This window comes from Biomphalaria glabrata, chromosome 8 (assembly GCF_947242115.1).
Source record: "Biomphalaria glabrata chromosome 8, xgBioGlab47.1, whole genome shotgun sequence".
In the NCBI taxonomy this organism is placed as follows: domain Eukaryota; kingdom Metazoa; phylum Mollusca; class Gastropoda; family Planorbidae; genus Biomphalaria; species Biomphalaria glabrata.
This window is the reverse complement of record NC_074718.1, coordinates 44,160,161-44,186,404: the sequence shown is the minus strand read 5'-3', so window position 1 is coordinate 44,186,404 and position 26,244 is coordinate 44,160,161. Positions and strand designations below refer to the sequence as shown.

The following is a 26,244-nucleotide window of genomic DNA, read 5'->3' as shown; positions in this document are numbered from 1 at the left end:
TGCGGGTATTTGTAAATACTACTTTTTAAAATATATTTATGTGTTTTTCTTAACCTAGTCAAAAATGCGTTTCGTGTGAGTGAGAGCGTTTTTTTTTTTTTTTTTGTACGTCTAACTACCAGGACTTCCCACCACCTAAAGAAACACTCGGTTTAAGTTTATAAATCAAATATCTGCGCCAACCTCACAGAGATCATATTATTATCATATTATTATTTGTGCGAAAAACTTTGGGGAAAAGGCGAAAATATAAAACTTCGTTATCTTTGTTGTTTTTTTAAACAAAAAACTTTAAATAGATTTTAGATCGGAAAAGAAAAACATAGTATGTCTTTGCTATTAAATAATATTTGTATTACTATAATTATAAATTTAAGTTAATCACTTTTCAATTGTTTATGATTTAATACTTGTGAATTATGAGAACTTACAAATAAATAAATATATATATATATATATATATATATATATATATATATATATATATATATATATATATATATATATATATATATATATATATTATATATAAAGCCCACAAAAGAGGCAAGAGGATAATAATTAAAAGAGGCAAAGAAAAGAGGCCTAAGGCCCAAGGATTCCTATGATGATAAAGCTAAAATTGAATAGCGCAAATTCTGAGGTTTCCTAAAAAAAAAAATCCATATGTTTCTCGAAGTTTCTTGTGTGAAGATTATAATAACTTTGGTCTCTTAAAAAAACATTAATGGGTTAGAGATCTACCTTTAAATTTCATTTTCATGGTGTACAACCTAAACTCAGACGAAAGACAAAATGTGGGCATGTTAAAAAATATTAAAAGGAAATTCAGATGGTTTTTGGCCATTTTTGATTTAATTTAAGATAAGGAATACAATATTTTTTTTCAATTTTTGAGACCAAAAGAAAATCTGCTGACGAGGACAGTCGTAGACGGCGAAAAGAAAATCCAAGTCGATCACTGTCGGCATTGGTTATGCCTGTGCTACAGTGCTAGATGTAGCAAATATGTAAGCCGCAGCTGGGGCTGCGTAGCCACGGGAAATAGGCCTACTGCATTCCTCATTAATCTTCGGACTCAAAGACAAACCTTTTTGTTCTTATCACGTAATTTTTCTGCGCACCCAAAACGGTCAGATTTTAACCGGGGTTCTATGTGACGTCAAAATAATCTATTGTGTAGCATACACATAGGCCCTATATCTGAACAGGTTAAGTCGGATTCCCAGCATATTGTTATAACTCTGCAATGCGCACCGCCATCCAGACTAGTGCTAGAAGGTGCGCACTGTGATTGACTAGACCTAAAAGGATGTCAACATTAGAAAGAGAACGATTTCCGCCCAAGTAGAGAGCCAGTATGGAGATTCGAGACTGTGCTAAGAGAAGATGTTGTTTTGTGTAACTGTGATGTCCTGTAAATAAGCATTCCCCCCCCTCCCAGAATTAGTTATTATAATGCTTTATTGAGATCTAAATGATGTAGACCTAGATCCCAGTTGTAGCGACTAGTAAGCTATTATACTTTTCGAAATCACTTATCTATGAAGGATGTGTGTTACTAACATAAATAACAATAAAAAAAAGTATTGATATAAGTTTATTTTTGCCCCCTTTTAGTAAAATCGTCAGAAAAGTGTCTACCTTCAATTTTTTTTTTTAATTTGTGGACTAACTGTATAACGGAAAACCATATTGTAAGGGAGGCAACTCAACGAGACATTAATGTTTATTTACACGGAGACATGACAAACACATAGGACATCTGCCTTGAGCACAGCATCTTCATTTCGGCTCTAGACTTGGGCGGAAATCGTTCCCTTTCTTCCCTAATGTCAACATCCTTCCTAGTCTAATAATAATAATAATAATAATAATCTTTATTATCCGTAAGGAAATTCGTCTTACAATTTGTGCATTACACCAAACAAAAAACATTATAACTATAAGAAATCAAAGTGTACATTCACACCAGACTCACTCATAATTTACATGTGACAAAGTTTATACCAGATTGTTCTTATTTAATGATTTGATTGCCAGGGGAACAAAAGAGTGTTTGTGTCTGTTTGTCTTTGCTATCGGTGTCTTGTATCTCTTGGTAAAATCACAAAATCCTGACACAAAGGGTGATTCTTTATAACAAATTTGTACAAATACTCCTTCTTCCCTAGTGCTATTAGAGCATGGAATATATATGGGTTGCCTGAGCTAGCCAGGAAAACCAGTGACTTGGCAGAATTTAAGTCATTGGTTAATATGCATGACGCGTAGGACGTAATCATCTTCTTTTTTGAAGTAACGTCTGTATTATATAAGATAAGACAAGATAGTGCGCACCTTCTGCACTATCTTTGATGGCGGTGTGCATGGCACATATGACTTCGATATTTTTTTTATTTTTTTTTTTACAAAGCCCTATAGAAAACATTCTAAATTATCAACTCCGACTATTTAGAATTGCACAACGAAATAGAGTGTCATTGAATATACACCAAATAAACAGTCGCTTGTTTAAGGAACATTTAATGTTCAGCAAAAGGTTGCTTAATGGGCTTGAGCGAATTTCAAATCTGCTGACGCATCATAAAATTAATTTAATATTCCCCTTATGATTTCACTTGTACTAAAAGATTCGAATTTTATCTTATGGGGTAAATTGGAAAAATCATTTTACAAAACATGTTTGCGGGCATGTCCTTCTACAGAATGATCTACGCATACCAAGAGTTGCAATGACATGGGGGCCAATATATATGAGGAAAGCGCAAACAGGGACGTCCTCGTATAGCTTAGCGCCACACTTATCTTATATAATACAGACGTTACTTCAAAAAGGAAGATGATTACGTCCTATGCGTCAAGCATCTATTCATGCATGAATGACGTATTCAGCCATGTCACTGGTTTTCCTGGCTGGCTCAGGCAGCCCATTCCATGCTCTAATAGCATAAGGGAAAAAGGAGCATACATTTCATGGAGGACCTCAGAGCAGTGGACACCTGGTGGGAAGAGACCTAAGACATTGCCAGCGACAGATCTTTATGGAGACAGCTTGTCGCCCATTGTGCGCGAGAGGATCTAAGTTAGATCTAGTCGCGGAATCGAAGACATTACCAATATTATTATAGGTATCTGAGGATAGATTTATATGCATCGAAGCAGTAATTTAGAGATACGGTCACGTGATCAAGCCAGATCATGTGACAGAGCCTAGTTAAGTTTGTTGTCATTTTAATTTTAGTAATGTGGGTTTTAAATGTTTTTTGTACAATAAACATGACAAAAAACTTCCTGAAATATAGATCTAACTCTAATGCTGGTAATACTACCTTTATTACTATAACTAGATTATATATCCATTATGATTTTAGGTATTACATCTAAAATCTAGATCATCTTCGTCTATTTATTAACCTAGCCGATTTCGACCTACTTGCTACTAGATCTAGCAGTAGTTGAGTAGTGAGTAGTACTAGTAACTAGGCGCCGCCTAGGCCCTAGACCTAGCAGGACAGTAGGATTCTAGTTACTTAGGTTACTTAGAGTTAGAGTACCAGTTAGATCTAGACTGGTCACTGGTAGATGTAGTACTCAGATCTAGTTACATTTTGTAGGCCTACTATTTTACATTTTTTACTAGAATACTAAAACTAAAGAAAAACTATTGCTAGTATTAGTTACATTAAGTAATGGGTCATTAGTATTAACTATTATTAAAAATTATTCTATTTCTAGATATAGACTTAGATCTAGACGTGTATATTGACAATATAAACTATATTCAGTGGCGTAGCTAGGGTGGGTGGAGGAGTGAAAATCCCACCGGGCCCCCAAATGAGTGTTTTTTACATTAAAAATTAATTATTACGCAAAATGCTGGGGCCCCCAAAGAGGTCAAGCCCCACCGGGCCTCCAAACGATGGAAAATTCCTAGCTACGCCCCTGACTATATTCTAGATCTAGAAAGTTAAAGTAAAACGTTTAATTTAAAAAGTAACAAGATACTTGGATTTGGAATCAAGTTTCTAAAACTAAAGTAATAGTCACATAGTGACTATATATATATATATAGACTATAATTCTAAGAATTGGTATTTAAAAATAAAAGATTTTAAATTGTTTTACATTTACATGTTTCGATGTTCCTTTAATTTTAATAAATAGATATATCACCGAATGCATTTGTCACCATAGCAAAGAACATGAATCATGATAATGGTCAGTGTGGATGCTTAGAGAGACAATCCTTCCTTAATTAAATCTACTTCCCTGCTAAACTTAGACTTTTTTTTTTCATATAGACTTAATATGTAAAAATTATAATTTAATTTATATTATATATCACTGTTACACATAGTGTAGGCACAAAAAGTTAACATTATTAAAATACTGATTACCAGATTAGTTTAGTTAATCCTGTGCACTCCCAGGGCCGCAACCACACCTCTCCACCGAACTTAGTTCTGAGCAGCTTTCTTCATCTGCTCCCATGTCACCAGATAAGTAGTGCCACATAAGAATTTTGATCTTAAAAAAAATATTTAAATATCAAATATTTACCCTATTCCTGTAAAGCGTTAATTTTAAATGTTCAGGACGCACTCTTTCAAAAATATACCAACAAGTAATAGTGCCTTGTAGCAGGAAGAAAGAAAGATAAAAAGAAAAGATGGATGAGTCACATCGAGGAGTGAACCATATCATTAGACCAAACTGTTTCTTTAACTGAACACTTTGTACAATTAGAGAATTTAGCAGAACATTTGGCTTATTTTCTAGGCTGGATTATTTCCTATTTGTATAGTATTATCAACTTTCACTCATGATTTATGAGCATGTTATTTATGAGTTTTTATTTTTAGTTTCAGAAAACATTAAAATAATCTGAAAGAAATTAGAATATTAACTTTTTCAATGTTCTTATAAGTATGCACAATACATAATTTGTTTTAGAATGACTAAATGATGGCCAACAATGTGTCAGAAGAAGCAGACTTAAGAACACCTCTTTTAGGAAGTCGAGTAGGTTCTGTACATTACAATGAAATCCCCTACAGACCTGGAAGGTAAGGTTAGCTCCATAGGCTAGATAATTTGGACATTATTATATATTGACAGTTATTGTTTATATCATGTTTATTTACAAATCCTTTTCCGAAAATATAACTGTTTAATTTTTTTTTTTAGTGCTATTGGTGTTCCCAGCACAGTTGTTGAACCACCCAACGAGTACAGAAGCCGTTGGCGATCCATTCGTGTCATGTACCTCACTATGTTCCTTGGGTCTGTCACTTTTACTATCACAATGTCATCACTCTGGCCCTTCTTGCTAGTGGTATACATTTCAATTTTAATTTGATTGTATTCAAATACTTTTTAATTTGTTTGTATTCAAATACTTTTTAATTTGTTTGTATTCAAATACATTTTAATTTGTTTGCTTTGCATGTTTTGGACGTTCCTTTACAATTGAGGATTATTACATCATAGCCTTTACCTCCTGCTGGAAGGCGGGGGAATGGTGGCAGTGGGGTTCAAACCCACAAATATTCAGATAACAGTTCAGAAAGTATGTTACATGACCAGGCAGCCATGATAGCATTCAAATACATTTTAATTTCATTGCCGTTAATATATGTTTTAATTTGATCGTTTCAAATGCATTTTTATTTAATTGTAATAAAACATTTTAACTTTTCACAAAGTTGTCACTACAAACTTATTCAATCATACGCAAATATTGCAACATTCAATTGGTCTGTCTTATGTTACACTTTAAACTGCATCGAAACCCTTACATGGCATTGGGTTTGCATATTTTCTGGTGAAGATAAAGTAGGCTTGCTGGTTGCGAAGTTTGGCCTTTGCATTGCCAATTAAGAATGTAATCTCGAAACCTTTGAAGTTGTTTCCTAAAGAAAATTTAAACTATGAATTTCTGCAGTGTCTATAAAGTGGGGTGCTAGAGGAAAGGTTTAGAGAAAACTCCAATCTTAATAAAATAGATTTAGAAATCTATCCTAAATGAAATGACGGTGGTGTGTTGTTTGGCTTCTTAGGCTAATATCTGATACTTGTGATGCATAATAATGAAACATTGCCCTACTTGGAATTATATCCTTGAAAATATCATATTATTTTGTCTAAGTATTTAAATTTATAAAAATGATAACTTAAATAGATATATACTAGTTCTTTCCCCTTCCCCCAACAAAAAATATAATTAATGAAAACATAAATAGATATATACTAGTTCTATTCCCTCCCACCCAACAAAAAATATAATTTAAATATTCCTAGAACATGTCCAGATCTCTATATTCCCACATAGAAAGATTTAATGTCACTCATCTGTTCAACTATAGACACTGTTTCAACCCATATGAAAGTGTAAATCTTTTCATTTTTTTAGGGTGTACAAATTAAAAGTTCTGTGATGCTTTTTTATTTCAGCTTAACCCTTCAACGTCGGCAAGTTTCTTAGGATGGGTCGTAGCGTCATACAGCTTAGGTCAGCTTGCGGCCTCACCATTCTTTGGTGGTTGGTCCAATTTTCGCAGCTCAAGCAGAGAACCACTTACTGTCAGCTTGTTGCTGACAACATTTTCAAACATATTCTACATGTACCTCCAGTCATTGCCTTCTCACAATGATTATTACATGATACTTGCGCGGGGACTTATTGGATTTAGTGCAGGTAACTTAAATTCTTCTTCCTCGTTCTCATTATTATGTTGGAGCGTTCAGATGACTAGACCAATATACTAGATGAACTGTTCAGTGGTTTCCTAATCAGAGAGCTCTCCATATAGTTTTCTTTCTATAGGAGTGTTTTGGGGCCAGTGTTTTGTTCAGGATTCTTGATAAAGAATACAGCTTTGAAGCACATGGTAAGCATTGTCTGGTGACACTCCACTTGGACCTATTTCACTAGTTCCAATTTTGAGCTTCAGGAACATATGTTGTCTCATTATGTTCTGTCCAGTTCTGAGTCCAAAGATTAGACGTTGTTCTTGTCAGGATAGCCTATAATAGGCATAGTCTTTCTTGTGATTCAGATAAGAGCTTGTAACTGTTCTTTTTTTCATAGCTGTCATTTCAAATGATTATTTTAAAGCATACAATGAGTGTAACCTAAATATGATGTTTGACCAATAAGAATTAAGGAAAAAGTTCAATAAAAAATTTGTGGTACCTCAATGTTTTATCTAACAAGAGGTAAGGTGAATTAAAGCATAGTAATCATTCAACTGTGTAGCAATAAAATAATAATAATAATCTTTATTATCCATGCGAAAATTTGTCTATTTGTGCATTAAAAATACATAACTATAAAAACAAAATATAGGCCTACATTCACACTAACATGCAACATGTGAAATGTTTATATCAGATAGATCAATTCTATTCAAAGATTTGATTGCCAGGGAAACAATGGAGTTTTTGTGTGTTTGTTTTTGCAATGACAGTTAAATAAAAGAGAATTAGACTGAAGAGCTAAAAGCCCCAAACGTGAATGCTGATTGCCTTCAGTCATAAGAAGACTATGTCTCATCTCATTGAACTTTGGACAAGATGACTGCACTTTGACCTGAAACCCCCCCCCCTCTCCACGCAGCTGTTGGGTCCAAAGGAAAAGCAAATGCCTTTAGTGGATATGCAGACGCTCCTGCTTGCATGTATCTTATGTATAATTGACATATGAATGAGAGATAAGTTTATTGCATTGAACATAGAAGCATTAAAATTGTGACCTTTTGATTAATTTCTTCAAAAACTTATTAGGATACACAGCCAGCCGCATCACTTAACACCTGAATAGAACATAAACAATAATTGTATTTGATCTGTTTATGTAATGCTTATTTCTGCAGGTAATGTTGCTGTAGTGAGATCCTATATATCTGGAGCTACCACTGTTAAAGAAAGAACAAGTACCATGGCCAACTTAAGTATCTTTCAAGCTATGGGCTTCATACTGGGACCTGGTGAGTCACAGATAATTAAAAGGAAAACAAACCTGATCTTTAAACAAATATTTTTTAAAAGATCTTTTTCAAATGTTAAGTTAAAAAAAGTCTTATAAGTTGATTTGGAGATCCATTTATGTCAGTTTATAAAAATTATTTACTATTGCATCAAACTGTTTGGCTAAATTTGCATTACCTTCATAACTGTGAATTAGTCTGATAAGGACTATCAATTGGTTAAAATTAAAATGGGTTTTATTTTATTTTCTTGCTGGTAAAGTTTTTTTAAGTTTGATCATTGTGGTTTGTTTGTTCATTTTTTTTCCATTAAAATCAAGTGAGTATTGACAGAGTTGCGACATTTTTTATGAATCCATATTGTTCATAATTTTTTATTTTTTTTATCTTCCATTACTGCTTTTATAATTTAGAAAAGTAAATGCAATCAAATTTTGGAGGGCAATCCAGTACAGTGCTAGCCGTTCAAATTTCTCTTTTTTGGTTGTAAATGTGTTTCCTGCTGTTTTTGTAAGAGTTCTCCAGCTGTCTCTTTCAGAAGTCGCTTGCTTCTAGGGGGTCTTCTCTATGCCTGTAAGGGCAAGCTGGTTCCATGGGGCATCATCATACTTTTTACTTACCAAAGAAGATCTCCTTTGGCATACCATTTTCCCCTGTATGAGATGGGTGCTCTGCCCAGCACAGTATGCAGTACCTTATAGTATTTTTTATGTAGTGTTATGACCATATGTTTTTAACTGAGTGCAAGCATCTTTGACAAAAATGTTTTAGAAGCCTTAGTTGCTTTTCTAAATATAGCACTCTTCTCAGAGCCACGCAGAAAAGTTGTGAGAACAACTTCTTAGTAGACATGAATTGACAGCAAATTTAATGAGCTATTTGAACATTATTTGTGGCTGTCACTATTGAATGCAATTAGATATCCATGCAATAATAATGAAATCATTCTGCCCTCCTGTGAATTGATTTTGGGTTTAACCATTGTGTTGTGGAAATCATTATATTTTGCAAAAGACGTGGCTTATGAACTAGCTGTCTTTTAACCATTTGTAAAGAACCAATTTCAAACCAGATGTCTGTAAAATAGTTTTCCAGACCACACCTAGTTGTATTTCTTCTTTCATAAAGCTTTTATCAGACTCTGTCTGTCTTGGAGGATTCTTTTACACGTTCTTTCTCCCACTTCCCATTCTCGGATCAAGTTGAAATTTTGCACAATTATTGACAATACATGCAACAATAAAAAAAATAAAAAAATCAACCAATTAGTTAATAAATTAGTGGTAATTAATTAATTTAATATAGAAAGGGCAGAGATAAACTTTGTAGTATTGAGAGATATGGCAATGATTGTAAGGGTATTTCTGTAATATCAGCTTTGTTTTTAAGTATTTATTATTTGTTTTATTTTGCTTGGTTTTAAACTATTATTCATTACCTTCCCTTGTTTCAGTCTTTTCAAAGAAGCAAGCAAGTTTTTGTTTTCTTCACGTTTCTATTTTAGGAGCCAGCCATTAAATGTTTTGTTGCATGTAAAAGATGCTCTATGAAATATTGTTCTTTCAGTAATTCAGTCTGCTCTTGTTCCCGTGGGTTACCCTGGACCAGTGGAGTCAGCCGGCTTTCACTTCAACATGTACACTGCTCCAGCTTTCTTTGCCGTTGTTGTGGCTGTCATCAACCTGCTGCTGCTCATATTTGTCTTCAGGGAGCACAGGGTGTATAATGGGGACATGACTGCCAATATCCAAGGCAGAGAAGGTGATGATGATACCCAGATTTCAAGTAAGTCCTAGAAAAAACAAAGCATAACATGTGCAGTCACTATTTGTGTATGGCTATATGTATGTGAATGTGTTTTTGATTTAAGTTGTTTCTTATTTCATGAAATATTTTATGACTTGCGCAATAAGGGTGGCTGGTTGGTTATGTGGTATGTGCTCTGGACTTGATGGTCCTGGGTTTGAACCCCGCCTACTATCATACCCACTGTTGGGAGGCTTAGGTCAGGATGTAATAATCTTCAATTCAGAAAGCACACCCGAAACATGTAAACAAAACAAATACAATAAATATAAAAACATTAGAACTTAAAAACATTAAAACGCAATTGAAAAAAATAGATAAATGATATACAATAAGCCAAACTTGAATCAATTGGTATTTTAGATAATGTAAATGAGAGTAATTTTTCTGAGGCTTGTGATGATAGTTAAAATATAAAAATATGCAATTTAAACACAAACATTGAAATGAATCTAACTATTAGTGTACTGGTAGTTAAAATTAAAAATAGCACTTTAAACAACTAAAATCCATTTCTCTTTATGTTGTCAGATAAAGCTACACCATTTAACCCCAAAAAATTTTAAAGAAAGATTGTTTGTTTACTTTCTGAATGAAAATGAGATCATCTTTTAACAAAAAAGAGGAACTTATACTCGCTATTTCTAACAGAAATGCTGAAAATGAGCAGTTGAAAAACAGTATTACTTAAAGAGACCTAGTTCTATTGAAATGAACTTATAAAAAGTTTCCTAAAGAAACAATCTAATTTAACCCTATTTATTTTCCTCAATATTGTCATAATCATCATCATTATTATTATTACTTTTCTAGAATTTGTCTCTTATGCTCTTAAAGCATTTTCAATGTGCTCTGGTTCAATCTCTCTTGTGGGCGTATGGGGGAGGGGTATCTGGGAGAAATTTTCTGCGGTGCCTTTAGTCGCTCATCGAGCACAACTCAGCTCAAGTCAAATCTTGATATTAAAAATTCCAGGTCCATTAGGATTCAAACTCAAGCCCCCTTTTATTAGGTACCATTTATTTTATACCACTCAGCCACACATTTAAACCTAGATGCACTTAACAAATCTTTAATAAAAAATATCTGGCACCAGGGCCTTTTTTATTATTATAGCTTTTATATAGCGCTACTTTCATGCTTATAGCATGCTCAGAGCGCTTTTGGTCCAATCTCATTTGTGGACCAGTGGGGGGGGGGGGTATCTAGGAGTTGGTTTTCCGTGCTGCCTTTAGGCGCTCAGTAAACACAACTCTGCCCAAGTCGGGTGTCGAACCTTGAGCCCCCTTCTAGGTAGCCAAGCCAAGTTCAAGCGCACTTGGCCTCTCGACCACGCTTCCCACCGCCTTCAGCCATTTGATGCTCTAGCACCCTGCCTTTATGCTCCATACTGTCATTAACCTTTTTTTTTTGTCAACTTAATGTTGTCTTCATCATGTTTCAGAATCAACAGATTCAGTTCAAACTTTGGACTACAAACCTGATTACATTGCGGTCATCTCAACGATATTTTTGTTTTTCATTGTGCTCTTCATTTTCACAGTTTTTGAAACGTGAGTCATGAGATAAAATTATACATTCACAAACCTTACTCTGTCAAACTTCCCCTTAATGAACTATAGTATTGTCACGGCCGAGATATTAGTATAGGCCTGGACGGTCTTGAATTAGTCTGCCTCTGTGTTTTGTAGATACCTCTTCTGGTACTACTGTAATGTTCTTTGTCCTCTTAACTAAATACTTTCTCACACGCACTAGATTTGCTGGTGCGTAACAACTAGGGGTGCACCGGATAGTCCCTCCGGCTCCGGCTTCTGACGAATATCCGGCATTTTTTACTATCCGGTGCTATTCGGCTCCGGTCGGATATCACTACCGGATAGTAAACCGGATAGTAAAAAGTACATAATTTAATATGCATAAAGTGGACCTAGTTCCATTACTGTCTGTTATAGACTGTATTAATGTTTATATGAAAACAAAATAATGTGCTTAAAAATAGAGCCATTATGAATATGCACCAAACATCGTTTATTATAAAGACAAGGCGTGGTAATAACTTAATATAAATTGAGATGAAACTTTACATCATAAATGCGCTTTACATACAGAGCAGCAATGGCTGGCACTTTTTTCAATTTGTCTTGACCTTTGAGTAAGTTAGTTAACATGTTAAAATGCTACATTCCTTGACTACGTCATGCTGACCAGACGTCTGTCTAGCTGTGCGGGTATATCTCCAGAGGTAGAGATGAACAACTCCCACCCCCTTTTATTTGTTTAGTCCATCACATTGATTTTTTTATGGGTGGGGTAACCACAAGTTAAATACGATGGACGTAGGTTTAATGTCAGCGTATTGACACTCTCTAGTGGTCACACCTTTCGAGGGGACTGAGTTTGTTTACTTAGTAGTTAATCTTTATTAGGGGGGGGGGGGGGGCTGGACTACAAGAGCCACACCTCTAAGGTAACCAGGTATATTTCTAGATGAACAACTCCCTCCCCCTTTTATTTGTTTAGCCCATCACATTGAGTTCATTGATTGACAGGTGACCCCAAGTCAGATACGATGGACGTAAGCACTCTCTAGAGGTCACACGAGGGAACTAGGTTTGTTATTGGGGGGGGGGGGGTTGGAGTAGACTTTACATTATAAATTCGTATTACATACGTAGCAGCGATGTCTGACACATTTTAAAAGATTGTCTTGATCTTTGAGTGGTCTTGTAAACACGTAATATTCCTTAACTATGTCACGCTGGTAATCTGTCTAGATGTGCGAGTATATCTCCAGAGGTAGAGATGAGCAACCCCACCTCCTTTTGTTTGTTTCGTCCATAACATTGAGTTCACGGATAGGCAGCTGACCACATTAAGCCAGATGTCAACGTGTTGACACTTTCTAGAGGTCACATCTTATGAGGGAACTGAGTTTGTTTACTTGGAGTAGAATTTTTATTAGGGGCGGGACTACAAGCCAAATCTCTATAAGGTTAATCTGGTATGAGTTTGTTTATTATGAGATAGGTTGTCAATCAAGGGTCTGGACCACAAACCAAATTGTTAAGACATATTGGCACTGTCTAGAGGTCACTAGATGATGACACTAAGTTTGTTTACTTGAAGAGAAATGTAAATTAGAGCGCTGAACTATTATTATTATTATATTAAATTAGCATTATGTATTCTTTTGTAAATAAATAAATAAATATTACTGTTGAATTACTTTTTCTAACGTGTTAACTTTAAATCTTACTCTTGTGTTATGCGTGTCTTGATTGAATCACAATATTCTTAATAATAATTTAAGAGTGTTAAGTAACTCCTCGTTATTACTGTAATTACTTAAGATATTTACTAAGCCATTATCTGTATTAGATACAAACCAGAAGCGGTTTGTGGCCTTTAAAACACGAGCCTAATGACAAGTTGATGGTGTCAAATACATGAACACAAACATCTACCCACTATACAACTTAGATTGTACTTAAGAAAGATTTACGCTATAAAACCAAGAGTGAACTTTACCTTTGAAAGATTTACATTAGTTACATATATGTTTATATATTCTGCATGAGTTATCCCACATTCTACTTTACAATACATACGCACACACCATCTCATGTTACAAAGATTAGTTTATGATAAGCATATCTGTAAAAAAAAATGCTGTTGATTTTAATTTATCAATCAGTGATAGAGTTTAAAGTAAGAAAGTAAATAACAAAATAATATGAATATAGGTATGTTATATAGAAGATTTGCAAAAACTTCAGTAAAACGAGCTGTTTGAGTCATGTAGGTATCCGGCTTCGGCCGAATATCTAATTTTACTATCCGGTTATATCCGGCTCCGGCCGGATATCAAAAAGTACTATCCGGTGCACCCCTAGTAACAACACTAACATACTGAGCTCTCCGACCACAACATTTAGAATCATTAATATACACTATGGTAGCAGACATGGATTTTATTCACATTAAATAATTCACAAAAATATAGGCGACTTCAGCCATCACAAATTATACGTCCAAAGAAATATATTCTGAATACAAATCAATTATAATAACTTCAATACTTATACATTACTCTACTGTAAAAGATATCCATAACACTCCTCTCTCTACAAGAGTCCAAGATCAACTGTCGTGTTCACCTCGTGGTCAGTCCCCGACCAAGAAAATCTCGTGCTAACTGCACGGAATAGTTAAGTGATTACTAGTCACCAAATGTTGCAGGGGCTCTAAAACTGGTATATTACAATTATCTATACTGTATATTGAACCTATGCACTCATAGTATCTCAAATCAGATCAAAACAACTGTATTGAAAGCCAGCAATACTAATTCAATCTTGCTCTTCATTAATTACAAATTAAATTGGTGCGCTTTGGCTTTAGACCTAAGTGTAAGCTTACATATGTTGGTCTATGTCAATGAGCAGTTAAGAACAAGTTTAATGTTTAATAGTAAGATTGACAGTAGGTTAATATTTTATGATTTAACTGTTGAAATTTGGAAATAGATGAAGGGTGTACTCCCTGATAGTATACTTTTTAAAAATGTATTTTTAATATTATAAAGTGCATTTTTCATGCTTACAGCATGCTCAGTGCCCTATCGTCCAATCTCTTTTGTGGAACAATGGGTATATGGGAGAAGGTATCTGTGCTGCCTCTAGGTGCTCAGCAAACACAACTCTGCATGAGTTGGGAATCGAATTCAAACCGCCTTGTTAGGTAGCCAAGCAGTATTAGCTTCTCAGCCACACATCCCAAACTTTTTATAGTAATAGTCTTTTTTTGATGGAACCTCTTTAAGAAGATAATTTTAGTGCTTAACTCTTTCTCTCCTAACTGACGATACCAGCGTTGATTCCACAAGAATGTGGTAAATAATTACGGAGAGAAAGAGTTAATTAAGATGGTATTTCACTGATTGATGCTAAAGTACATTGAGGCCTGAAGCTTCATGACACTTTATGTGTCTGTACATCTGCTGTTTCAAATAAATATGACAAGTTGAGAATGAGTTGATTGATTTAGATTGACCATGAACATTGACATTATGAAATTTTTCAGGGTCATATGATGTAAAGGTCATCTTTTTAGGTGGCTCACAGTCATGTCAGGTTTCCTTTAGATTCAGTATGCCCTAAAAATCCCGAAATTCAAAATCCCAATCTTCTTTTACCTATCACTTAGTCTGTTGGACCGTTGGGGCACCATGCAAGATTCGTTGACCGTCTTTCTCCATTCATCTGTCTTTTGCCAGTCTTCACCGGGATTCAAACCTGAGATCCTTCAGTTCATAAGCCTAGATCTTTACCACTCAGCCACGGCACCAACTAAGTTTCAGATAATTGAATGAAAAGTCAATGCATGATCACAGAACTCCTCCAAGACTAGAGAAAAACTTTTAAAAAATCAGAACTTTAATAGAATCATACTTAATATACTGAGGTTTGACTGTGTCTATATTTCTAAAGCATTAAGCCCTTCAAAACAATGTACCCTAAACATTAACTTTATTGGCTAAAATATAAATAATATTCAAATTAGCTGGAAGTGTTATAAAAAAAATATTTCCTAAACATTTCAGTTAACAGAATACAAAAATTTAATGCTAAATAAGACTAACCAAACGGACATTTTTTAAATGCTTTTCTCATATTTATTTGATATTCTAAGTTTTCTAATGCATTTTGTACAGGATTGGAACTCCATTAACCATGCACATGTATGCCTGGACAAAGGCGAAGGCAACTCTGTATCAAGGCATTACTCTGGGTGTTGCTGGAGCATTATCTATTGTAGTATTTGTTGTCACTAAAATGGTTGTTCAAAGGTAACTCTACAGCATCAATACAAAAATTATTTATCTAATAAATGTTTGTAAAATGTTTTACATGTTTCGGATGTTCCTTCAGAGTTGAAGATAATTACTTCCTAGTCCAAACCTCCCGCAGGACGGCGGGGGATGGGAGCGGGGAGGGTTTGAGCCCTGGACCATCGATAAATCTGAACGACAGTCCAGCGCGCAAACCGCATGACCTGGCAGCCATCCTAATAAATAAAATATTATCTTCCAGTTTGAAATCTTTAAATATTTGTTTTGATATAAGAGTCAATTAAGATGCTCAATTTTTATACCTTTTTATGACATATTTTGTTTAAATTTCTACTTTTTCATTTGGATATATTTTCATCTATCTGTAATTATTCACAATATTCAAATAATAGCTTCATACCAATTATTTCTTTGTTTTGCAATAAGCAAAATTATTCTTCACTAAGATTTATTTTTTCACAACCATAATTTTTGTTTATATTTAAAAGTTTAAAAATGTTTATCAATCATAGGTTTTTATAACTAAAATTCTGTTTTAACTTATATGAATAAAATCTATCTTGTTACTTTTATTTAAATATTTTTGTAACAGAGTCTCAGAGCGCTATCTGCTGTTCTTTGGATTTTGTTTTTGTCTTGGTGGAATGTTTGTGTTGATTCCTTGGGGACATGTGCTCCCACCTAGAGGACTTGCACGTAATTATGAAATAATTTTTTCTCTTGATGCTCAATTTAATAGAAAAAATTTCTATTCACTTTTTTTAACACGTCTTTATCATAGAATCACTCATTTAAATTATGCTTCACCTTATATGTGAACATTTTTGTTTAATTTTTTTACAGCAATAAATCCTCAAAATAGTTCTGAAACTTACAGTGGAATGTATGCATTGGTAGAGGCTTTGACTGCTACTGACTCGCCAACGATCTATGCTCCCGAAAACTTGAATAGTGAGGTGGGCATACAGACAGATGTAACAATTACCGCTATTCCGTTGGGCAATACAACAACTGTCTACTCACCACAGGGCTGCCCTTGGAATTATGATTGGTGCAATTATGTTCCAGTGATTCACATAGCCCAATATTTTGGGGCAACTGTGTTGATAAGTATTGGCTATCCCATGTGTAACTTACTAAGCTACACAATCTACTCTAAAGTGCTGGGGCCAAAACCACAGGTAATACTTTTAAGCAGTATTATCAAATTCAATTTGTTCTTTCTTTGTCTTTCTCATCAGTCATAGTACAATTTTGTAATTATGTTTTTGTTGATAAAAAAAAAATTAAAGTTACGCATGTTATCTTATAAAATTCAGACGTTACTTCAAAAAAGAAGATAATTACATCCTATGCGTGTTCTAAGGTCAATCTAATCATGCATGCTAGCTGACTCAGGCAACCCTGTGCATGCTCCAATAGCACTAGAGAAGAAGGAGCATTTGTTCAAATTTCTCCTAGCATATGGAACAAGGAATGTGCCTTTATCTTTGTGTCTTTCTGAGTATTTTATAAGTTTTTTTTTTGTATTTGAAGAAAATGGTTCAATATTTTATATATGATTGCTACTTTACTTTTAAGTCTTCTATCATGAAGGGTTTCTAAATTTAGTGATTTTAACTGAAGGTGTTACCTTAATCAAATTTGAATATTTTTTTGTTATGAATCTCACTGCTCTATTTTGTGTTTGTTCCAGTTTCTTAATGTTTTCTTGAGTTGAGGGGGTAGTAGTACCATATCACCTTGCTAATCCTAACATTTCATAATGGGAAAAGAGGACATAATACAAACAATGTAATAAATTATAATCAATTATTATGTCCAAAGATTTAAGACGATTGCAGTATTTCATGTGACTAAGCAGGATCAGTTGCAGCCTGCATATTTTGCCATATCTGATGTGGATAGAGTTGGGATCTATTTAAGAGAAATTAATTTAATAAAATAAATGCTCTTACAATCTTAGGATTAAAGAAGATGGTAAATTTCCAGATGGCTATAAAGACAAAAAAAAAAAAAGAAAAATTTACTTTGCCTCTAGGGATTAGTTGATGTAAGTATGAATCTTTGGGATAGTGGATGTAAAAGTCACATTTTTGTGACCAATAGACCAGTGGTTTTTGAGAATGTTCTGTGGTCAATCATTGACTTAACAATAAAAAATGTTAGTTACTCAATATAACTGTATATAATAACTGTATACAATATACAATATAACTGGAACATACACAAAATAGAGCAGTGAGATTCATAACAAATGAATATTCACATTTTACTAGAGTAACACCCTTAGTAAAATCACTAAATTTAAGACAGAAGACTCAAAAGTAAAGTAGCAATTATACATAAAACACTGAACCATAATCTTCAAAAACAAAATTTAATAAAATACTCTGAAAGACACAAAGATAAAGGCACATTCCTCGTCCCATATGCTAGGACAAATTTGTACAAATACTCCTTCTTCCCTAGTGCTATTACAGAGCATGGAATGGGTTGCCTGAGCTAGCCAGGAAAACCAGTGACTTGGCTGAATTTAAGTCATTGGTTAATATGCATGACTGAATGCATGACGCGTAGGAAGTAATCATCTTTTTTGATGTAACATCTGTTTTATATAAGATAAGAATAGATAATTAGGTCTACATTGATGACTTGGCTCAATTTGACTCTGCCTTGTAGTGTTAACATCAAGAGAAGGAAGCTGCATCAACACTACAGTTGCATGCTCATTGTGCCAGCATTCTTCTTGGTCTTTGTAAACTTACTCCCAAACATAACATTGAACTCTCTTTTTCTTGGGTCAAAAATCTTACAAATAGAGGATGTTTTGTTGAAACATTATTATAGTAGCATTATAAAATTGAGTTCAACAATAAAGCCTTCATTTTTTGTAAGCTTATTGCTATTTTCATTTTATTTCTTTAATTATTATAGGGATTGTGGATGGGCTGGCTGACAGCGTCTGGAAGTTTGGCTCGCACAGTTGGCCCAATTTATGTCTCTCAAGTCTACGACTTGTTTGGCCCTCAGGTAACCTTTGGCAGCTGTTGTGGAATAGTTTTCCTGACACTTTGTTTTTATCTCATCGTCTGCAAACGATTAGTGCCCTTCTCATTCAAAGACACTTCATTGCCACGCTTTGGAGGAAGTGAACAGCACAGAGATGCTTAGTGGGAGCTATCTAAAAAGCACTACTCTACCGTATGTTTGATTAAGCTACTAGAAGTATTAATTTATTACAGTATTCAAAAAGTATATTTGAATACGAAAATTTTGCTAGATACAATGAATACATTCCTAAGTAACAGACACTACTACTCTGTTATGATTAAAGAATATATATCTGATGTTTTTCAATGATATTATGACATTGTTTAAGACTACTGCTGAAATCTAAACCCTGATTGTTTTTAATTACATTTTCTCATGTAGAATAATTATTTTCTCATTTACATAATTATTTTCTCATTTACATAATTATTTTCTTACATAATTATTTTCTCATTTACATAATTATTTTCTCATTTACATAATTATTTTCTCATTTATATAATTATTTTCTCATTTACATAATTATTTTCTCATGCACATATATATTTTCTCATTCACATAATTATTTTCTTGTTTACATATTTTTATCACAACTGCATTCCTAAAAAAAATATATTTCACAATATTGTCCAAAAAATATTTTTTTAATTCTTCAAACTAATCAATCAATAGGTTTAATTTTGCACTTTGCATTGTTTTTTTTTGGTTTTAAACTAATAAAATTATATTTTTTCCTAATGTTAAATTGCATTATTTTTTGAGTACATATTCTTTTTTCAACAATCTAAATTCTTTATACCAAATTTTTAAGTCTGTGTTGTCAATATTATTTGAGACACGCCCCACAGTCATTCCATTTTTTTTTCGTGCTATGTGCATTTTGTACATCCATTTAAAAAAAAATAAAAATAAAAAAATAGTAATAGTAATAAATCTTGTCTTTGAAGTCCAAAGATTAAGTTCAGTATTTCATGTTACTATGCCAATATTCAGAAGAAAAAATGAATCCTTTTTCGTAAGCTACCTAAAGGTTTAGTTTTTATTTGTGCACTCAAAGAGCTTCAACTCATATGACCTTCATTTCATCCATAAACCTAAACAAATTCAAAGAATGTAAACCACATTTGTTTAAAGCCATAATATGTTCACAAATGATCTCTGTCTTTTTTTTTATCATTTGTATTTGATATAGAAAAACTCTAATTTCTAAAAGAAAATTGGTCCAAAGGCTGTAATTAATTATTCTGGATTTCCTGTTGAAGCATCTAACAAAAAAATATATTTACAAAATATTTATCTTAAGGGTCAAATATCAAAATGTTTAAGTTATACAGAAACCTAATATTTGTGTTATATCTTTAATATGCAAAAAAACATAAACAAGCCAGTTCTTCAAAATATAAAGCTATATAGGAACTTCATTTTTCTGTTGTGTTGTTTTTTTTTTATGTCTTGAACCATAATGGCAACCAGCTAAACATTGAGGTTAGTGATATTTTGAAAATGGCATGTTGAATTAGAGGTTTCATTTTATGTCATAACACATTTCTTTTTAAACTTTTGATAATCTATTTCTTTTTCTTTTTTAAATTCAAGCTTATAATGATTATATATCTCATTTGTTTTATTTAATCTAAAGTTGTTTGTTTATCTGTAAATGTATTTAAATTATTGAATGTTTTTTTTAGTATTTAATCTGTAAATGTATTTAAATTATTCAATGTTTTTTGTAGATGTGTAGAGTAAGTAGTTGTTTTGATAGCATAATGTACTAACACAAGTATATTATTATTATTTATGATCCCTAATATTGTGACACCCTGCGCATTAACCATTGGCCAAAGAAACAGATGACCTAAACATCATCTGCCCTACAGACCGCATGGTCGGGAAGGGGAACAAGTTTGGGGATGGGGGGGGGGAGGGGTTTGTCGTTGGCAAATGATGTTTATGTTTGTGTGTTTTTATCTGATTCAGATAAATTGAACTTTTTATGTCTGTCAGTGAACAGCTTTCCTCCACTACATCCATACTTAATGACATCCAGTTGGTCTACTGTATGTGAAGAAGAACTGTATGTTACAAGAAGTCCTTGTATAGAATACCTCAAATAACTTTAGCTGGCATTTAATTTTTATGGATAAATTGTACAGTTTTTAAGTGGTATAGCACTTGTCATCTGAACTGGGAATCCCAGGCTTGAATACTAGTGAAGACTTCGGATGCCTATGAGTCCACCAGCTCTAGTTAGTTTGGAAAAGTAAAGGCGGTTGGTCCTTGTGCTGGCCACATGATACCCTCATGAACCGTGGGCCACAGAAACAGATGGCCTTTACATCATATAGACCGCAAGGTCTGAAAGGGGAACTTTACTTTTTAACCTGTGTAGGCCTACCTTGTAACCGATTCACACTCTACAAACCAGTGCAGTTGACATACAATGAAAGAAACATTATATGAACCTGATGTTGAGGCAAAACTCCATTAGCTAAGAATATTACATTGTCCTATACCAGCAGCTGACTAAATGTTTCCATATATAATCTATTCTAATCTATATGATATAAGATATATATCAGTTTCTGTGGTTTGAAGTTCTGAGTTCATAAGCCTGGCATTCCAAGAGTCCATCAGACCAGTTCTTCATTTTTAGCTCACCACTCAACCAAGGGGAGGCGCGGTGGCTGAGCGGTAAAGCGCTTGGCTTCCGAACCGGGGAACGGGATTCGAATCCTGGTGAAGACTGGGATTTTTAATTTCGGTATCCTCTGAGTCCACCCAGCTCTAATGGGTACCTGACATTAGTTAGGGAAAAGTAAAGGCGGTTGGTCGTTGTGCTGGCCACATGACACCCTTGTTAATCGTAGGCCACAGAAACAGATGACCTTTATATCATCTGCCCTATAGACCACAAGGTCTGAAAGGTGAACTTTACTGTTTTTTTTAACTCAACCAAGGAAGAGTTTCTCTTGCTGTACAAACTGTTGTTATTATATCAGGCTCTAATTTTTATATTTTGTACGTATGTTGTGTATACATGCCATAGACCAGCGGTTCTCAACCTTTTAAGCTCAGCGACCCCTTTTTTACAATCCCCCACTCTGACGCGACCCCCCCCCCCCCCACATACACACACAGCAATAGAAGAGTAGACAAAAACAATCCATTTTTTCAATGGTCTTTGGCGACCCCTGGCAAATTGACAATCGACCCCCAAGGGGGTCGCGACCCACAGGTTGAGAACCCCTTCCATAGACAAAATAAAACAAGGCCTTTAGACTTTAGGCTTAAGAATTGTTTTCCCCGGCACTCTGTTAATCTCACAGTGTATTGAGGTAAAATGGTAAGAAATATAACATGTGAAGAATGTAATTATAAATGCAAAATGGACATACATTATATTAAGTTTGCTTTATATCAAACCTTACCTAGTAATTTAATTGTTTCACACACAAAAAATTAAAAAGTTATTAATTTCTGTTCTGTTCATTGTTGAGTAGTCCTATGTGAAGCCAAATGTATATATGAATATTTAAGTTACTTGGCATTGTCTTTGAATCCTTGACACGAACTTGTGTATATGGTCACTGCAATCTACTCATGCAGAATGAATATACTGAATAAATAATTTATTAAACTTTTATAAAAAAAAAAAATAACTTGCATCTTTATTTGATTATATAGGTTAGAGTGATTTTTTCCCCATATGTTAAATCAATCATAAATGTGTGAGTGTTTATATTTAGCTATGTAATTTATTGAAGCTTCCAATGTCAGCCTACAGACCAACTTGGCTTAAATTGTGTTTAAAACATTTTAACTTGTGAAATATTAGGTCTTTACTTGAACGAAGATGATTACGTCCTACGCCTGTTCTTAGGTCAATCTAGTCATGCATGTTAATCAATGACTTAAATTCTGCCATTTTTTGTGTGAATCATTTATAGTGAAACAATTGTCGGTGAACCGGTTGTTGGTGAACCATTGGTCTGTGAACTAGTCATCGGCGAACGATTTGTCATGTGAATGATTTGTTCTGGAACCCACAAATGGCCACCTCTCTCCATTACTAAATCTATTTGTTTTGTTGCCATTTACAAGGAACTGAAAATATACAAATTTGTCTGTGAACAATTTTAATAGACCCTCATTTTATTAATTATAAGCTGCCTTTATAATATATGCGTGAAGTAATCTCTAAGTAAATGCAGAAAAAAAAAAGATTCCTTGTAACAAAATAAATTCTATTAACATCAATATGAACTGAACTGACCTAGATTCTGACTCTTATTTAAAACAGAGATATAAAAAAAAACAAAAAAAAACATTAAATGATTTCTGGTCAAGTTTTTCTGAAGAGTTCCACAATATTTCAAAACAAGCTGCGCTCGTTAGTTTAATTTTATTTCCTTGTATACTATTAATGCGACATGGAGGCTAATACGAGGAAAGCGCGAACAGGGACGTCCTCGTATAACTTGACGCCACACCTTCACGGAGGACCTCAGAACAGTGGACACCAGGTGGGAGGAGGCTTCGGACATTGCCAGTGACAGATCTTTGTGGAGACAGCTTGCCGCCCAATGCGCCGAACGGCGCGGGAGCACCTTCAGTCTAATTAATGCGAAGCAGGATGTTCTATATTTATATTATGTTGCAACTAAATCAAATTATAGAAACTGGCTTGACGCCACGCTAGATATTATAATTAAGCTTACCAATAGCGTGCTTGATATGCTTTTCAGGGATACAATGCAATTACAGTCATTTTTTTAATCAATATAATATATCATCTACAATTTTTTTTTTAAGTTTTAAAAAGAAGCTTTATTTAGAATATGGATTAAATGCAGCCTTAAAAATAATCAAAATGTTTTGCTAAATTCTCCAAATAAGCGAAGTGTTCCTTTAAGGATAAGAGTTTGGGAAACACTACTTAAAGAGAATGCGTTTGAGCATCTTAAAATGCAAGACAATTTAACGCTTGGCGGCGGAAAAGCTTAGGTCTACAGTGCTCTCAGGGACCCCCTTAGATATGTAGTTTTTTAAAGGCATAATAAAATGAACTTTAGAACATATTTTACATGTCTAAAGCATTTTGCGTCATATGCCCAGCGCCGAAACGGTCACAGCGCCAAAATGTCCCTGCTCCAAGACGAAATTGTCAAGAAAAATGTTTGTAAAATGTTTTACATGTTTCGGATGTTCCTTCAGGGTTGAAGATAGTTTACTTCCTAGCCCAAACCTCCCGCAGGACGACGGGGGATGGGAGCGGGCAAGGTTTGAACCCTCGACCGTCGATAAATCCGAACGACAGTCCAGCGCACAAACCGCACGACCAGGCAGCCATCAATCAACAACTTGCACAGTTGCGAGTGCTAAAAAGCAATTAATAGGCCTAATAATATTAATTTTATTTATAAAGCGCTGTTAACAAACAAAATGTAGGCTCAAGGCGCTGCGATAACATTACAAACACAAACACGAGAGTTAAAATGACAAACTAATCTAAAAAAAGTTTTAAACACGTACGAAGGTCTTAGGTAATGTTCTTCTTGAAAGTAGTGTAGCGGGGAGTGAGTTCCAAAGTTTACAGACTCTATAATCGATCTAGAAACTGTCGTTGGATATAAGCCGACCTACTTGTTATTGTGTTACTCCTTACAAAATTGAAATATGATCCGACTCAACGTGAATAATAGGCCTACTGTATTATATTAGGCTATCAATGTGGCAGTGCAAGCGTTCCAATCAGTAGAATCAAATTGAAAGATGTGAGTGCATGACGTTTCAAACAGTTTTGCCATTGTAGTCTTAATTACTAAATCTCTTCTTAATTTTTAGATATAGGCCTTATACCCTACAGCTAGGCCTACGTTAACACCATGGTTAACACATATCACATATATGATATATATGCCATATGGTTATTATATATTCACAGCACGTAAAAGTTTTTGAAAGGAAAGTTTGTAATTTATAAGATAATAACCTTTTTTTTTTTTAAATGGAGGTATTTCAAAACCAAAAAAAAAAAAGCAAAATGGGTGGTGGGTGAACATGGTTCTCGAAAAAGGCTCTAACGATTTTTCTAGAAAACAATTACTGACTATAACTGATCACACTGGGAAAACTCTGTATCGTATAATATATATAGGCCTATCATAAGAATTTTTATATAGGCTACTCTTGAGTATATTTATATACATTCGCTTTTTTTTTTTTTTTTTTTTTGTAAAAAAGGGGGGGATTATTGGGACGGGTGTAATTTTTGCTGAAATCTATAATTTATTAGTTATTTAAGAGTAAAATATATTCGCTCGTACGAAACATTGACCAGCGTGTCTTCTTTTTTTTTTTTTTTTTACCAGTAAGCCTATATTAGCCTATAGCCTACTTGTTAACAACAATATTAATTAGGTCAGTCGAGTCGCAGACTCGCACTATCCGAATCGAAGTGCTGTGCATTATTATTAGATAAAGATCTAGATCTAGATCCAGTGTTAGACATAAGAAAAATAGAAATTATATTAAATGTAACCTACAAATGATCTAATATATCTTTTCTTATTTTATAAGTCTAAGATCTTTTTCATTCTAGTCTACATAAAGCTCCTCCAGTCTAGCCGGAGCATCCACTTGTAGTTTTACATACGCTTGAACATCGCTGTTTTTTTTTTATTATTAATATATTTTTTAAAATTACTTTTTAGCTGCACCCCCCCCCTTTTTTTTTTTCCATTTAAATAATACGTTTTGAGATCGATAAACGGAATCAACTTTGTAATTTATAAGATAGGATTGTTTTGTGCTTAGGACAATAAATATAACGGTCGACGATAATAAGTGACGTACCTTTTCCAACCTTGCACCTATTCACTTTAACTAATATCTACTTATTTGGCGAAAACGGCGACTGCGAGCCCTTTACAGAGAAGCTTCTTTCATTATTGAAAAGGTATTAGAATTTCAGAAACGCGAATGAACATTTTGATACGCCAATCGTTAACGACGACCTACATTTTTAACGCGGTTTCTATTTGACAACAGAGCATTTGACCACGCCCACTCTTTCTTTTCTTTCTGTTTTTTTTTTTCTTTTTCTTTTAACTATTTTTCATGCACGTTAATAATAAAACATAATAATAAATAACCATAATTTAAAACAATTCAAATTGATTAAAAAAATAGTGAAAACTTAAAAACTTTAAATTTCATTAAAACAAAATACATTTTTAACAAAACGATGTAGGCTAGACCTATATATCCACTGAAAATACTGTTTACTAGTGACACTAGTGTATACTCGTTAATCTTCGGACTCGAAGAAAAACCTTATTTTATTCTTATGTCGAAAAAAGAGAGTTTAAATAGTTTAGCTTATCGAATAACTAGACAAATAGCTATTATACAAATACATGGGCTTATGTTGCCAGATATCTAGAATTTACAATAATCTAGACCTTATAGAGACAGGCTAAACTTTTGGCTTAGTCGTAATAATAATACATTTCAATAAAATAGGCCTACATATAAGGT

At 33.9% G+C, this 26,244-nt stretch overlaps 1 protein-coding gene across 2 annotated transcripts; it reads left to right on the top strand.

Annotated features, from left to right (window-relative positions):
• The first annotated feature begins 2,978 nt into the window (after positions 1 to 2,978).
• LOC106059983 (major facilitator superfamily domain-containing protein 8-like) lies at positions 2,979 to 22,183 on the top strand. Of its 2 annotated transcripts, none has more exons than XM_056038964.1 (11): positions 2,979 to 3,131; positions 4,957 to 5,069; positions 5,191 to 5,338; positions 6,457 to 6,700; positions 7,878 to 7,991; positions 9,558 to 9,776; positions 11,242 to 11,350; positions 15,514 to 15,648; positions 16,244 to 16,347; positions 16,495 to 16,832; positions 18,589 to 22,183. In XM_056038964.1, the coding sequence occupies exons 2-11, from the start codon at positions 4,966 to 4,968 to the stop codon at positions 18,823 to 18,825; spliced, it is 1,752 nt and encodes a 583-aa protein (XP_055894939.1). In that variant the 5' UTR covers positions 2,979 to 3,131; positions 4,957 to 4,965; the 3' UTR covers positions 18,826 to 22,183. The 2 variants fall into 2 exon arrangements, with proteins under 2 accessions (XP_055894939.1, XP_013073158.2); XM_013217704.2 differs by lacking the exon at positions 2,979 to 3,131 and adding an exon at positions 3,175 to 3,322.
• Positions 22,184 to 26,244: the final 4,061 nt, after the last annotated feature.

What these genes read in the sequence shown, in the direction of transcription:
- LOC106059983 (XM_056038964.1), top strand. Translation starts at nt 4,966, where the DNA reads ATGATGGCCAACAATGTGTCAGAAGAAGCAGACTTAAGAACACCTCTT. An exon ending in GGGCTTCATACTGGGACCTG is followed by an intron (nt 7,992 to 9,557) that starts GTGAGTCACAGA and finishes TTGTTCTTTCAG; the next exon opens with TAATTCAGTCTGCTCTTGTT. An exon ending in TGATGATACCCAGATTTCAA is followed by an intron (nt 9,777 to 11,241) that starts GTAAGTCCTAGA and finishes ATCATGTTTCAG; the next exon opens with AATCAACAGATTCAGTTCAA.